General features: G+C 36.6%; 1 protein-coding gene across 1 annotated transcript in view; it reads left to right on the top strand.

The window, feature by feature from the left end:
- The window catches only part of LOC107552970 (myotubularin-related protein 13-like), a 166,719-nt gene that overhangs the window by 125,977 nt on the left and 26,357 nt on the right, over window positions 1-14,385 (top strand). Inside the window, exons 18-19 of the mRNA XM_016235031.1 lie at window positions 2,858-2,926; window positions 13,519-13,790. Coding sequence (XP_016090517.1) covers window positions 2,858-2,926; window positions 13,519-13,790 — 341 coding nt within the window. The remainder of the gene's footprint in view (window positions 1-2,857; window positions 2,927-13,518; window positions 13,791-14,385) is intronic.

Genomic DNA, 14,385 nt, shown 5'->3' with positions numbered 1-14,385 from the left:
TATATATATATATATATATATATATATATATATATATATATACTGTATATATCAATGTGTGCGGTGGTGTTCTGAAATGAGGTGTCAAAGTCCTCAGTTTTATTTTTATTTATTTAAAATCAAATGTAAATTCATGTTGCTGTCACTATCAGAAACAATTCTATTTTATATTTTTACATTAACAATGTAATCAACATTCTATTTATTAAAGCCAAGTAGGAATCTCAAGTTATTGTTTTTTATCATTTTACATTTATTCCAAAATAATAACTCAAGGCAGTAACAAATATTCTTTATAATAGTTAATTTTTGATTATTTTTGAATTTATTTGAATCATCAGTCATCAAAGCTCGATAAATATTGGTCACAGACACTTTAAATTTCACCAAGCTAATTACTCATTAAAAACTCTCATAGATCATGTTTTCATGACATTTTAAATCTTATTTTAATGTATCAAAGTGGTTATATCTAAGTGTGGGATTTGTTTACTCACTTTTTTAAATTAGTCTTCCCATTAACGCCATTATATTATTAATTCGGACTGATTGGTGAACACGCACAGACACAAGAGGCGGGATTTATCGCATGAACCAATCACAGCCGATAATAACCAGTCATATCCAATCATATCGCGATGGAGCCATTGCCTCCTCTCACGTGATTTTCCCCCATTCATTCTCAATTACCCCCCAGCAAATTCAACGCACGCTTTAGAGGGCCTGTTAAAAGTCAATGGGCTCAGGGGAGGCAAGAGAGATGCGGACTCCTGCTGTAACTTTACCTGCTGGTGTCGCTGTTGGACAGTGTTTCTTTAGAAAAACGAATGATTTATATAAGCTGATTATGTAATAACTTGAGGATCTGTCATATGGGTCATTGACATATATAGTAAGAGTCTCCAGAATTAAAATTAGTTTCTTGTGGTCTTGAAAAACTTTTAATTAAAATATTTTCAAGAAAAGTTTTAATTTATTGACTCAAAAAAAAAAAGTTAATAAGCTAAGGTAAAACTAAAAAGTATATTTACATATGTCCCTCCATATTATTTATTCATAAATATTAAAGGAATAGTTGACCCGAAAATGGAAATTTATTGAAAATTAACTCCGCCTCAGGCCATCCAAGATGTAGATGTCTTTGTTTCTTCATTGAAACAGATTTGTAGAAATGTAGCATTACATCACTTGCTCACCAATGGATGCTCTGCAGTGAATGGGTGCCATCAGAATGAGAGTCCAAACAGCTGATAAAAACATCACAATAATCCACAAGTACCAATCCAGTCCATCAATTAATGACTTGTGAAGTGAAAATCTGTTATAATGGATTATGGACTGGTATTTTAAAATGGTTAAAACATTTGAATGATGGATTTGCAAACACGCAGCTTTTCACTTGGATTACTTGTGGATTATTGTGATGTTTTTATCAGCTGTTTTGGACTCTCATTCTGACGGCACCCATTCCCTGCAGAGGATCCACTGGTGAACAATTGATGTAATGTAACATATATTAAAAGATATAGTGACCTCTCTGTGATGTGTTTTTTCTTTCTGCGTGTTGGTTGCGCAACACTATTTTTTGCCAAACAAAAGTTTTAAATAATATTAAGTAGTAAAGCTGTTTTCTTATAAAACAATAATGATAGATTCACTCCTGGTAGACATCCTTTAGGCCATATCTGGGGACCAGAATATCATAGACACTATTTTGATAGGGCTCTTCTGACTTGGACCTGTAAACAACCAGTAAGCAACCGCTTAGCATCATGATGAGTTTTGCACAGACAAACGCCACATACATTTTCCTCAGGAGAATGTAGTCTGAGCAGGATAAGGTCTCTCCACAGAATAATTGGGATCATTTGATGGTGAAGGATTACAGACTTTGCTCCGAGTTAATTTCCATTGATTTAATTGTGTACAGAAGCTTAGAATGATGGGAAGTTCCAGCACCCCTGGCAAACGACACAGTTCATTCCAAACATGAGAAAGAGAAATTCTGCATGCTGCACCATCCATGGGGGGTCAGGAATGCGAGATCTATGCAGGAACTGATGTTTTCGATTTACCGCTGTCTTTACATTCAGATGTTTATGCCATGATAGAGAACAGAGATGGTGACTAGGTTTTGTATAGAAATATAATCCTGGTGTTGCTTCCAGCAGCTTCTGTCTTATAGAAGACAATATATAATGTATAAAAGTGAAAAATCGTTGATAAATAAATGTACTTTCATTGTAGATAAAGCTTTTAACAGAGTGCCACATCATATACAACAAATCATGAATCTGGGACTTTTCGTGAAGCTATAAAACCAATAGCTGTTTTTCCGAGTCATCAGGATTTGACTATTTCCAAGATCCTAATAAAATATAATGTCACTCCCACACCAGTTGATCTTTTTATGCAACAAGTTTTGATTTAATAGCTTTGTCCAGTTTAAATACGACAGTGTCATGTCAGTTAAGAATTTAAAATATGAATTTAGATTGATAATTGAAACTGAAAACGGGCTTATATGAATTATATGAAATATTAAAAGCATATAGAGGAAAACAACTCGAAAGCATTGAAAACCAACTGAATGGAAGCCAAGCCAAAAATAAGCATGACTTCTTTGTTTTTCCATATATAATATGCTTATCCATATTCATTAAGACAAAAATGTGATGCGTGGACATGCAACCAATACTATGACATGTTGTCATGCTTTGGTAATAACACTTATATAACATAGGAAAATAGCAAGTGATGTCATGTTTTGTGCACAATTGGCCAAAGCTCTTTTTATCATCAGTTTGTATACTTCAGTGGTATCATCTAACATCTCGCTGTCTCCGTTTACTCGCAGGACTGCTCCAGCTCAGAGGAATACACTGTAGCCGCCGCCTTGCTGCCCCTGACAACAGCCTTCTACCGGGTAAGTAAGGGTTGAGGTCAGGCTGACAGCAGGCATACTGGCAGCTCTAGTTACTGGATCCTAATCACAGCACATCAACACTGGCACCAGCGTTCATTAAAGCTGGAAGAAGGGAAAATTTCCACCTGTGTCCATCTGCTCAGTTTAACTCTTAAGGCACCGATATACTTCAAGTGAAACTGAAGAACTAACTGCTTAATCCGGCCAAAACAAAGTTTGTTTGGAGTTCATTACGAGAGTATGAAACGGCTTGCCAGTGCAAACTTTCAAAAACGCTTTCAAACATTTATTGATCCATGGCTATTATGCAATATATTCTCTGGTTCATTTCTTCTGTTCAGTCCGTTGAGGTTAGACGTCCACAAGTAAAAACATGAGCACGCCGCAGAGCTGCTTTATAGTAGGGATTGAAATTGAAACTCCAGTTAAAAACAACACTGACATTGTTTATTGTTAAATATTGCAAAGCCACTTGTTTGATAGCAATCTATTGTATAAAGTGCTATATACAGTAAATGAACATGACATTACTTGACTGGAGTGCAGAATTGCATAACTGGTTCAACCATATCCACATCGCTATGATCAGATGCTTTCTTAACTGCTGCTTTCTCACCTTTTTCTCAGTCTTATTTGACTATAATAATAGTAGTACTACTACCACTAATGACTATTAATATTAAATAAAATATTAAACAAAATAAGAAATATTGCTATTGCAATATTTCACTGTAGAAAAAGTGTTTAGGAAAAATAATAAAATGCATTTATTTTCAGAATACATCTGTAAAATTACAGTACTAATACACTGAAAAATATTTGGTAGGATTCACTTTGAAATAATTTTCACTCAGAAATTGTACTGTCAAGGTGCTCACTAACAGTAACTCTAACCGAGCTTCGCTGTGAGTATATTCAGACTTTGTGATCCACTCCATTCAGCCCATCGTTGAAGGAAACCACTAAGAAGCGTGACAGTCACTCTAGCCCAGTTCAGTTTCACTGTGGTACAGGGAGAAAAGGGGGTGGTAAGGGCTGCGGGGATTTGGAGAGTGTCTGGCTTTCAACACGGATCCATCACATGCCCACATTATTGTTGTCATAGAGACAGACATAACTGACTGTGTTGCTTTTTAATTGTGGACTGCTCTGCGATTTGTCTGCAGTGAATCACAGTGTGCACAGAAGACATGTGATGTAATGTGATATAGCATTGGAGACCCTAATGTTCGTTTGTGGGATAATAGCCTTACACACCTAACTGTAACACTATACATTGAACATTTGCTTGGTCAACGTAACCCAAACTATTAGTGATAAGATTGTTTCTCCCATCCAGGAATTGGTTTAAATTCCTTTGGGATTGGAATGAGCTGCAGGAAACTGCCACTCAAAAAATAACGGTTTGCAGTTTATCAGAAAGTACTGTCAGAAAGACTTGCACTTGAAAAGAACTTGAATTTCATACCTTGAAGAGGTTAAATCGAACTTCAGATCTTGATGTCAGGACATTGCAGGTAGTTGCCCAGGAGTTGTAAGCACACTGTTATGCACTTGCAAGGGCATTCTAAATGGTTGCTAGAGCATTACAGTGGTTGCGTACTGGATAGGGCTGCACGATGTAGGTGAAAAATCTAATTGCAATCGCATTTTTATCAGAAAAAAAAAAGACAAAAAAACAAACTGCAATTTAAAATGTTATATTTAAGTTCCAGGTTTGCTGTGCTTATTTGTAGGGCTGCACAATTTTGCCAAATATATCAATATGACTGTAATAATAATAATTATTATTATTATGATTATTTTATTATTATTGTTGTTGTTGTTACTATTAAATATTAAACAGACTTGTACACTATTGTAATATTTCACTGTGGAAAAATAATATAATACGTTTTTTTTTTTTACTGTAAAAAAAAAGTTATAGTATTTAATTGAAACTATTTCCACTCAGAAATTGCTAGCAAATTTCACATATAATTACAAAGCAGCAGGTAACGTGAAATATTTAAGTTAAAAAAATGAAATCGTATTTTCTTGTAAAAAATATTCTCCAACACTCTTACATTTTTAATTAAAAAATAATAATAATTACAGTTTTACAGGGTATTTATGGCTGTCTTAATTCTATCTATCTATTGTCATGCTTTGGTTATCTATCTATCTATTATCTATCTATCTATCTATATTTATCCATCATCTTTTTATTTACTTATTATTCATTCATTCATTCATTCTATTTTTCATTATGTTAAACTACCAAGCTCTTAATTTTGGCAGAAACCACAGGGTGCCCATAAAGCTTATCTTTCGGTTTCTAAGCACTTTTTATTACAGGTTTGGGAAGATGGTTGGCGCATGTTCAAATGCATATTAAAAGCATCCCAAATTCACATTAAGACCAAAACTTGCAGCCCCTGTAGAGATGAGTTCATGTGTGCACTGAAAAAACTGAATCATGAGCTGCACGCATGTAAAAGAGCAAAATGTTGGGCTTCTCTCTTCAACACGCAGTTCATATGTAAGGAATAATTGAAGACAGGCGTTTAAATTAATTGAAAAATAATGCACACCCGAAGTGGTAGTCCAAATGATCTCAGATGCTCTTTTACTGTGACACTGAAAACACTGAATCATTAGCTGCACGCATGGAAAAGAACAAAACGTTGTGTAACACACACAGTGCTGGATAGTTACAGTTTAAATTTAATACTCAGGGTTAGTAGTTTGTTCACATGCAACTGAGCACCATTAATTAGTTGTAGAGATAAGTATCCGAAATGTTTCCGCAGTCATTCTTCATTTTAATTGATGAGATGCACCTTCCACAAACCGTTTTGGAGAGCTGAAAATTCCGTGCATTGAGGCAAACAATTCAAGTCTTTCATTAAGGCATCTGAAAGCTATTTCTTCAAACCTTTTTCTGTTTTACATTTGCCATTTTTATGTAAGAGCCAATCCTGATTAAAGCATTACGCTAAAATGAGCTGACAGTCAGATTTGTGAAGCCCTCATTCTAGCAATCTAGCATTCACGTATCACCTGAAATCAATTCAAACCCCAGCAAGATGCACTTAAAATGCTGTGCAGTTGCTTTAATCTGCATTCAGGGCTATCCTTAGATTATCCCTGTGTAGCACCACAATTAAACCCTCATGCATTTTTCCATGAGTCTGTGATCCGCATGCCCTCCCCTTCACTCCCAGTAGCCTTGTACTAAACCACACTGCATGTTATTGAGGTTCTCAGTGCAGGCTTGGCAGGAGAGAAAGGCTTCCCACTACTCTACATAAGGATGACCCAACTGAAGTATGGACATTACCGCAGACACACTAGAGCTCAATGTAGCCTTTGCATTCTTGAAGAGCAAGTGTGATCTCTTAATAATAGCACAACTCTTCTCGACAAGCTGCATGATTCAAGGTATCATTCATAGTGCAAACGGCTGAATATGAATGATCAATGACTTATGCATCTGGGATAAGGGTTTGTTCAAATCCCTAATCCTAAGTATGAGTAACTGCGATACTTGTCTTAGCAAATAGGGCTGCACAATTAATTGAATGTCTAATCGTGATTACAATTACAGATGCCACAATTACTTTAGCGAAGCGGCAATCAATTGTTCAAAGTCCACTTATGTTATTCTGCATGCTTAAGATGTGTTTTTTTTTCTTTCTACAGGTGATCTTAAGGGTTTTCCCATTGTTTTAATTTTAGTTTTAGTATAACATTATAGTACCATGCAAATTTTAACTTTTTTTATTTAAATATGAAACCAATCCAATATAGTTGACATTTGAGGCTTATATAAGCAATAAAAGTTTTTCAGTTAGTGTTTTCAGCTTGTTTATTTTCATATAAAAATATGGCATGCAGTTACGTCAAACAATGGTGTAAACATCATTCAATCAATGTAAATTGTGTTAATCGTAATTAATAACCGCAATTACAATTTCAAGGGAAAAATCGACAATTATGATTTTTGTCATAATCATGCAGCCCTATTAGCAAACACCTTTTCTTTTTTACCACTGGGCCAAAGGAACTCAAAGACTCGACCACAAAGTCAAAAAAACAATTCCCACAAAGATCCGCTCAATTTACAAGCTCATTGTTCCGCCGCTTGAGAATGCTGTTATGCCATGGATACCTCCAAGTCACCTCAAATGGAGATTTTGTAGGACGAAAAACAACTTATGCCGTCTGGTGACACCTGATACATTTTTACGTTCCTTGTGAGAACTCATGCGCTCTCACACACACGGTCAGTTTTGCCATAGCAGGTCAAAAGGTTTCTCACTAGTGATCGGCATGCATCTCATTTAGCCTTTGAGCTCTGATTCATTCTCTGTCTTCTGGGAAGTGCGGAGGCTCCAGGCATTTAATTGATCTTTAATAAGCAAGGTCATTGAGATGCTGGCCAGTCATTCACAGACCATCACTCAAATAGAGCCTCCCTGCTCATTGAACAGTTAAAAATGAAATGTAAAGACTGTTTACATGTGTTATTGTAGGAGATGTTTGGTATGGACAAAATTAGGTCAGAATCTGGCTTTTGTTATTTATTGCATTTGGGTACTTAAGTTTTGAGCATCAAATAATTTGTTTGTGATAAGTCATAATCACATCCATTCAAAACACATTTTATGTTTAATAATAATTAAAATTTTAATAATGATAACAATTTGGAGCAGGATTTTAGGTCAGTGAGATTTCAAAGTGGGTTTGGCTACCCTGCTAAATGCCACAGTAGTCCTGTTCATACAGCTGTCAAAACGTCCTGTTGCTCGTCATTTGTCACTGTTGCACTTGTGCACAGTAATTTCAGTCATAAAAATTGAATTGTGGTGCAGAATGTGGTGATGTGGTCTGTGAATATTAAAGAGCAAACAGAAATCTGTTATTGAAATATGAAGTGTAAATGAGCGGCACAGTTTTGTCTACTACACAAATACTCAAATACTGTAAAGCCGCCTTTCCACTATCTCCAACAAACGACAAGCGATAGACCGGAAGTCATTCACTTCCAATGGAGAGTAGTGTGGGAACTACGTGGACCTCCGATCATATGTGTATATGGAAATTTCGGATCCGATTTGAACTTCGGATGCATTCAAATATTTGAACTTCTACGGCTAGACCATATTCGACCGCTCGACTGGATGTGATGTATTTTAATCAAAACTATGAGTGCGAGGTTAGAATTACCAATATTTTTTCCACTTTAATGCTATTCTGTAAACACAATTTCTGTAAAATTGCGGTTTATTATGGCAGAAATAATAATTTTATCATTATTAACGTTGATTAGCCCCATAAAACCTACTGTGTTTTTATATGGGGGGGTCATTTGTTTTGTGTGGATATATTCATACATTCATTATAGTCATTAAAGTCATTCATTTTACCATGGTGAATAAGCCGAGGGTAACAGTTGCTTCACAAGCAGTTTGAAAGTTCTGTGCGACTGCCGCTAGGGGGAGAAATGCGACAATCGTATCCAAATGTCGGAGACCGTTGAAAGGCGGCTTAACCCTTGCTGCTTTTTCAGCATCTGCCATCGCACTATATGAGGACATGAAAACATAAACTTCATCTCCAGAGCTGCCCTGAGAGTCACATCAGCACTTTTAACATTTCGTTTGATAAAAACTATTGTCATATCATATACACATAAAAATTGAAAGGGTAGGGTTTTATGACCACCTGTCAAAATAAAAGTTTGGTTTGACTTGCATTTAATGAACTTGTGACAGAAATAATATTATTATTGCACAGAATGTACTTCTCAAAGTAGTAGTAGTAGTAATAATAATAATATAATTATAAAGCTTTATTTTTACAAGGATTGTTTTCATTTTAACAGCAAACCTCTGTTGTGCAGCACTTTGTTTACAAAGAAATTAATTTGATTGTTTTAAAAGATTAAATTGTTAATGTGTTATATCTTCATTAGATTACCAGCGTTTTTGGTCATATTTTGTATATATTTGATAATGTTTGTATTTAATCATAAATCGTGAATTATTAAATTGTTTTATGAATTCATTTGATTAGACATGCGTCTTGATTATAAAAATTCAATAAAAACCATTAAAACAAAATCTAGAAAAATTTTAACATAAAACACGGAATTTGGGGGAAATAAAATGGAATTTAGGGATATATAATTTCATGAATTTCATAGTGCCCTAAAATGTCATTTTGTTAAACTTTTCATAAATTGCTAATTTGGATAAGTTTCATGATTTCAATTAATTACACATGCTTTTTTTGCAACAAATCAGTCCTGATCTATACTTGTTCCGTTACTTAGATGTATGTATTTATATATTTACATAAATGCACGAATACATTTATTCTCCTTCATGCCATCTTCAATCCTAGCAAGTAAGGCACCTTGAAAAACGTATGATATGATGGCCCCTATAAACATCTGCTTTATGTGTATGTTCTTGTACTTGCGAGAATATGAGAGGGCATCCTCAAGTTGCTGTGCTTTGCACTTTCACTTGGTTAGCTGGCTCATTGTGGCACTTCTCCAGCACATTGTCATCTTTCCCAGAGGGCTACGCTGTTCTGTAGTCAAGGTCTGCATGCCACTGGACATGGGAACATACTCAACATGCTCTCTTTCGGTGAGCGATCTGTTTGCATTTGAGTGAATATTCAATCTCAAAACATTAACCCACTCTTGACCGAGATCGTCAGGTGTCATTGTTGCTGCGCTGTGAATTTATGTCTACTGTGATGCCTAGGAAGGTTGTAGATCTTTCAGGAACTTGCTTTGTTCTGTATGTGCACCTGTAGCATGTTTATGAGTGTATGACATCCTGTACCAGTGTAGTCTGTCCTGAGATGTTGATAGTAGTGTTTAAAGTCGCCCTTCTCTGCTCATTCTTTGCTCGTATTCTAATTTTTAAAACAGAATAACATTAATGTTCTTTTCATAATAAAAGTAACTCATTACTTTACATAGTTACTTTTATTGAAAAATGACTAGAGAGAGACTGCATTTATTAGTTCTTGTTACCAGTAAACCTACGAGTACAGATTTTCTGAAATGTTATGTTTAAATGCAAATGAGGCATCATCTAATTAAGTATGCACTAATTTGCATAAATGTCTAGAACAAAGATATGAACATTGGATGAAGCCAGATTAAAAATTATTGTTTCATTTTGTTGACAATATTCGAGTCAAAGGTTTTTACAGAGAGGATTTCTCTTTTCATCACTCCATAAATCAGAAAATACTGTCAACAGCCCAAAAAAATATATAAATAAATATATATATATTTTTAATTTAAGGAATAAAATGTATAAAATCAGGAGAAATACATATGAACAAATCCCTCTGTAAAAACCCTCAAAATACAAAAAAGTTTGGTGTATGCAAGTGCTGCTGAAGTCAAGATTTTTAGCTCAGTGCAGGAGAAAAAATAAATTTTCCTTTAAAGATATGAATTGTAATTTATTCCACAGACAATATGAAGTCCTATAAAAGAAGCACTTAGGCCTAACAGTGTATTTTGGATGTTTTCTTTCCATTAGTCTGAAAGAAACACTTTTAAAAAAATCTAAAAATTGAGAGATGCATGAAAAAACAGGCAAAGTAGTGTCTCAGCTTAAAACCTTAACCAAATCCAAAAATATATACATTAAAATATAGCTCTATATATGCCATATGACAATAGGAGTGATCCAGTTTTGACCATCGCACCACTTGCACAGTAGACTGCGTCACACGCACTGCATAGATCCACGTGACTGTATTATGGGAAAGGGAGAGATTTTCCGTAGTGTTTGTCAGTAAATAATGTTATGTCTGTATTTGTTATGTAAAGTATCGGGTATCTGCTTGAAATAAGAAATGAATGTCATTTGCGCATACAATTGTGGTTTGAAACTACCATGAATGTCTCTGGCACTGTCTGCAGCAGGCAAGTGTTTCAGCAACAGTTCAGCAGAAATGGATTTGGGATGTTTGTTGTCGTCAAGGCGTTACATTAATTTCTTGTCAATCCACGAGCTAGCATAACCCTGCCATGGTTCTCGCTGACCATAGCTTGACCCTTCCACTGTTTACTTTGCATTGTGGGACATGATTACAGCATGTCCTGCATACCGATGGACCAGACGGCTCTGTTTGTCCAACCATTTAACATTTTGCCCTGATGTTCTTTGTTGCTTTTCTTGTTTGACATAAATCATAATTATAAATGTGCTGTTTTATCCTAGATGTCTTTTAGCTCACATAGGCATGAATATGTTATGACTTTTATGACATAATGCATTTAAACTGGGCTGTTTTGATTCCTTCCTGGCTCCGCAAATGGAATGTCTCTTAGAATTAAGCAAGCAGGGATTTGTTCCATAATGTTGATGAATCATTACCCGGGCTGTTCACAGATCACTATGAGATCTCTTTTTTTTCTAACACAAATTAAGCATTTGCTTTTCATCCCTGTTGGGAAATTGAGCTAAAACAGTTTCTGACGGTGGCTGGTTTTATGTTTTCTAGTTGATCAGCTGCACTACCAAATGGGGCCTTCTTGGTCAAGGTGGTTGGAGCTGATAGGCTACCTTGGACTAAATACAAACCAGCTACCATGTCCTTAAACAAAGTTGCCAATAGGAGTGCAGACACAAGGTCACATGATCCTCCACCTGATACATTAGTATGTAAAAGTTGAGCAGAAACTCCTTCTGGCAGCCAACAGTTGAGACCTCCACTATTTAGAATCTACTCATTCCAGGCATAAGTTTTCTCTGCACATCTCCTGCCTGCAATTAAACACTTTCACAAAGTCTGATCAAAAATATCCCCCCCTGCAATGCAACATCTTGACATGTGCTTGCTCCTTATCTCTCTCTCTCCTGTTGTCAAGGCTGTACAGTTGGAAGAGGTCAAACTGACCCCCTCACATCTGTTGTTGGAGAACCGGCAAATCTGCACACATCCACCCACATCTGCTGCCAGTCAGATGGTGCACAACCGTGTTGAAGACAAATAATATTCCTCTTGCAGTGCGTTCCTGGTCCGCATCCTACAATAACAACTGCACTGTTTCTCCTGCGGCATTTCTTGACACTTTTTCACTCAGCCCCATCTGTATGTCAGCCTCGAGGAAAATGGGGTCTAGACTGCCTCAGAATATCTGCAAGCTCTCAAAGCTTCAACCTGGCCTGCTTTAGCTGTCTCTGCAAGAATTATGGATAAACTGAATTTATCAGCACAGCTTGACACAGACAAGTCGGTATTAAAGGGTCTCCTGGTGTTGAAATACATATTAGAATTTTTCAACTACATGGGGAAAAATAAACTGTCCAAACAAACCTTCACATTAATGTCTTTGCTGGTAATTTCCCAGTGATATAGAGTGGGAAAGTGAATGTATGTCATAGTTAAACCTAAGGCTACTTATACAGGGATTATAAATGATTGGGTTTGGATTTACTGAAACAGCAAAAGGGGCTTCCCAAGATCCTCTACTTGAAACAGTTTGCGTCCCAATTTGCATGCTGTCTATTGTAAATAGTATGCATTGGTTGGAGCTGATACACCACCACCATAAACAAACCAGCTACGATCTTCCTGAAGCATCTTTACCTTACAGGTTCAGAATAGCAGTGATTTGGAGAAGCATCAAGAAGACTCTCTCTCTCTTTTTTTTTTTTTTACGTTTGTGACAGGGATGCAATAAGTTTTCATTTAGTACACCCCACCCATGTAAAAACTGTATGTTAAGAAGTGTACTATTTCAAATTGATCCATGCATTCTTGTTCATATAATATTACTTACAACCTGTTGCGATATGGAAAAGGGAGTTTGATGGTTCTCTTATGACAATGTTTTAAAAATAGCAAAGAAATTATATTGCTCCTGATTTTTCTCTTTCCCTCTGTCCATCTGTCATTTGTGATTGCGGTTTGGTTAGCTGTTGGGAAACTTAAGTAGCAAAGACAGTTTGTCATAACCTATGTTCAGGGGTTTTAAGAAGAAGACTTTAGATGGTAATTTAATCGGAGGTGTGAGCTGTACAGACCAATGGAAAGTGAGAAAGGCGTCATGCATGGTGTATGATCCATTAAAGTTCTACATCCGTATGTGCAAATACAATAAATACAGCCTTCATCACTTTAGCAGATGTCCTTTAGAATTAGTAAGCAGACCACAGGTGATCTGGTTTGAATTGGAAAGCACAGAATAACACTAGGGTCATGTTTTCAAAGTCTTGCCTTGCAAGCTCTCTCTGCATGAGGCCTACTGTATGTGTTTGACCACTAAAAATGACTGAATGCTCGTAAAACCATTGGCAACATTGTGTTACTTTCCTGTTTTCACCATTCTTTTTAATGGACTCCTTTACAAGCACCGTACAGCCCAGTTGGTTTCATGAGCTGTGAGGACCCCAGCTCGACCGATTTGACCTGTTATATAGACAGTAGCAGGCACTGTGTTTATCTTAGCAGGCTGCCAGAGTTTAGTTCACATTGTGTTGTCCACTCTGGCACCATTTCAGTAGAAACGGGATATCATTTAACCCTGTTTCCCATCTCTTCGTCTGACCATCTCTCTTCATCAGGAACAGAGCACACTGTCCACAGCATCCAGTGAGTCAGAACGAACCGCTATGGACCTCGCAGCAGAGCAGTTGCGTACTTGGCCCAGTCTGAGCAAAGAGAAGCAGCAGGAGCTGGTGAAGAATGAGGAGAGCACAGTGTTCAGCCAGGCCATCCACTATGCCAGCCTGATGGTCTACCTGCACGTACCGCTGGATACCAGCAAATCCAAGCTGCTGCGCTCCACCCCTGCAACTGACTGGGAGAGTGGCAGCAACAGCATCCTCACAAACAGGCAAGAGACTTCCTTCTACAATGCTTTGCAAAATATGTGTTTACATTTGCATTTATGCATTTGGCAGATGCCTTTACCCAAAGCGACTTACTGCATTCAAGGTACACATTTTCTCAGTTTTGCTTTCCTTAGGAATTGAACCCATGATCTTGGCATTGTTAGTATGCTACCCTACTGCTTAATTATTTTAAAATAAAAACAAAATATAATAATATCTCATTTTCATAAGCAATGCTCATTTGCCTTACAGTTGACCTCTACCAGCAAATGATTAAAATATCTTCCACATTTTCTCAGCATAAAATCCCCTAAGTTAATGGATCATTGTGTTGTGAATATAAAGTTAGAGCGTAAGGCATAAATTAGGAAATATGTGTTTCGTGTCCAAATCAGGAAGTCCAAATCACTACATCAAACCACCCAGACACTGATTAATGAAGGTCATCACTCAAAATTCTCTGTGCGATCAAGGTGAACGCACATAGAGGTCAGTGATCACGTATGACGGAGATTCAGTACAGATTAAAGATGCAGCAGCCCAGGTGTCAAGCTTACGAGGATGGAACAAAATAAGCCATTGCTCAAAAGGAACCAC

This window comes from Sinocyclocheilus grahami, unplaced genomic scaffold (assembly GCF_001515645.1).
Source record: "Sinocyclocheilus grahami isolate Dianchi unplaced genomic scaffold, SAMN03320097.WGS_v1.1 scaffold462.1, whole genome shotgun sequence".
Classification (NCBI taxonomy): Eukaryota; Metazoa; Chordata; class Actinopteri; order Cypriniformes; family Cyprinidae; genus Sinocyclocheilus; species Sinocyclocheilus grahami.
The sequence above is the reverse complement of the archived record's forward strand: the minus strand, read 5'-3'. Positions and strand labels throughout refer to the sequence as shown.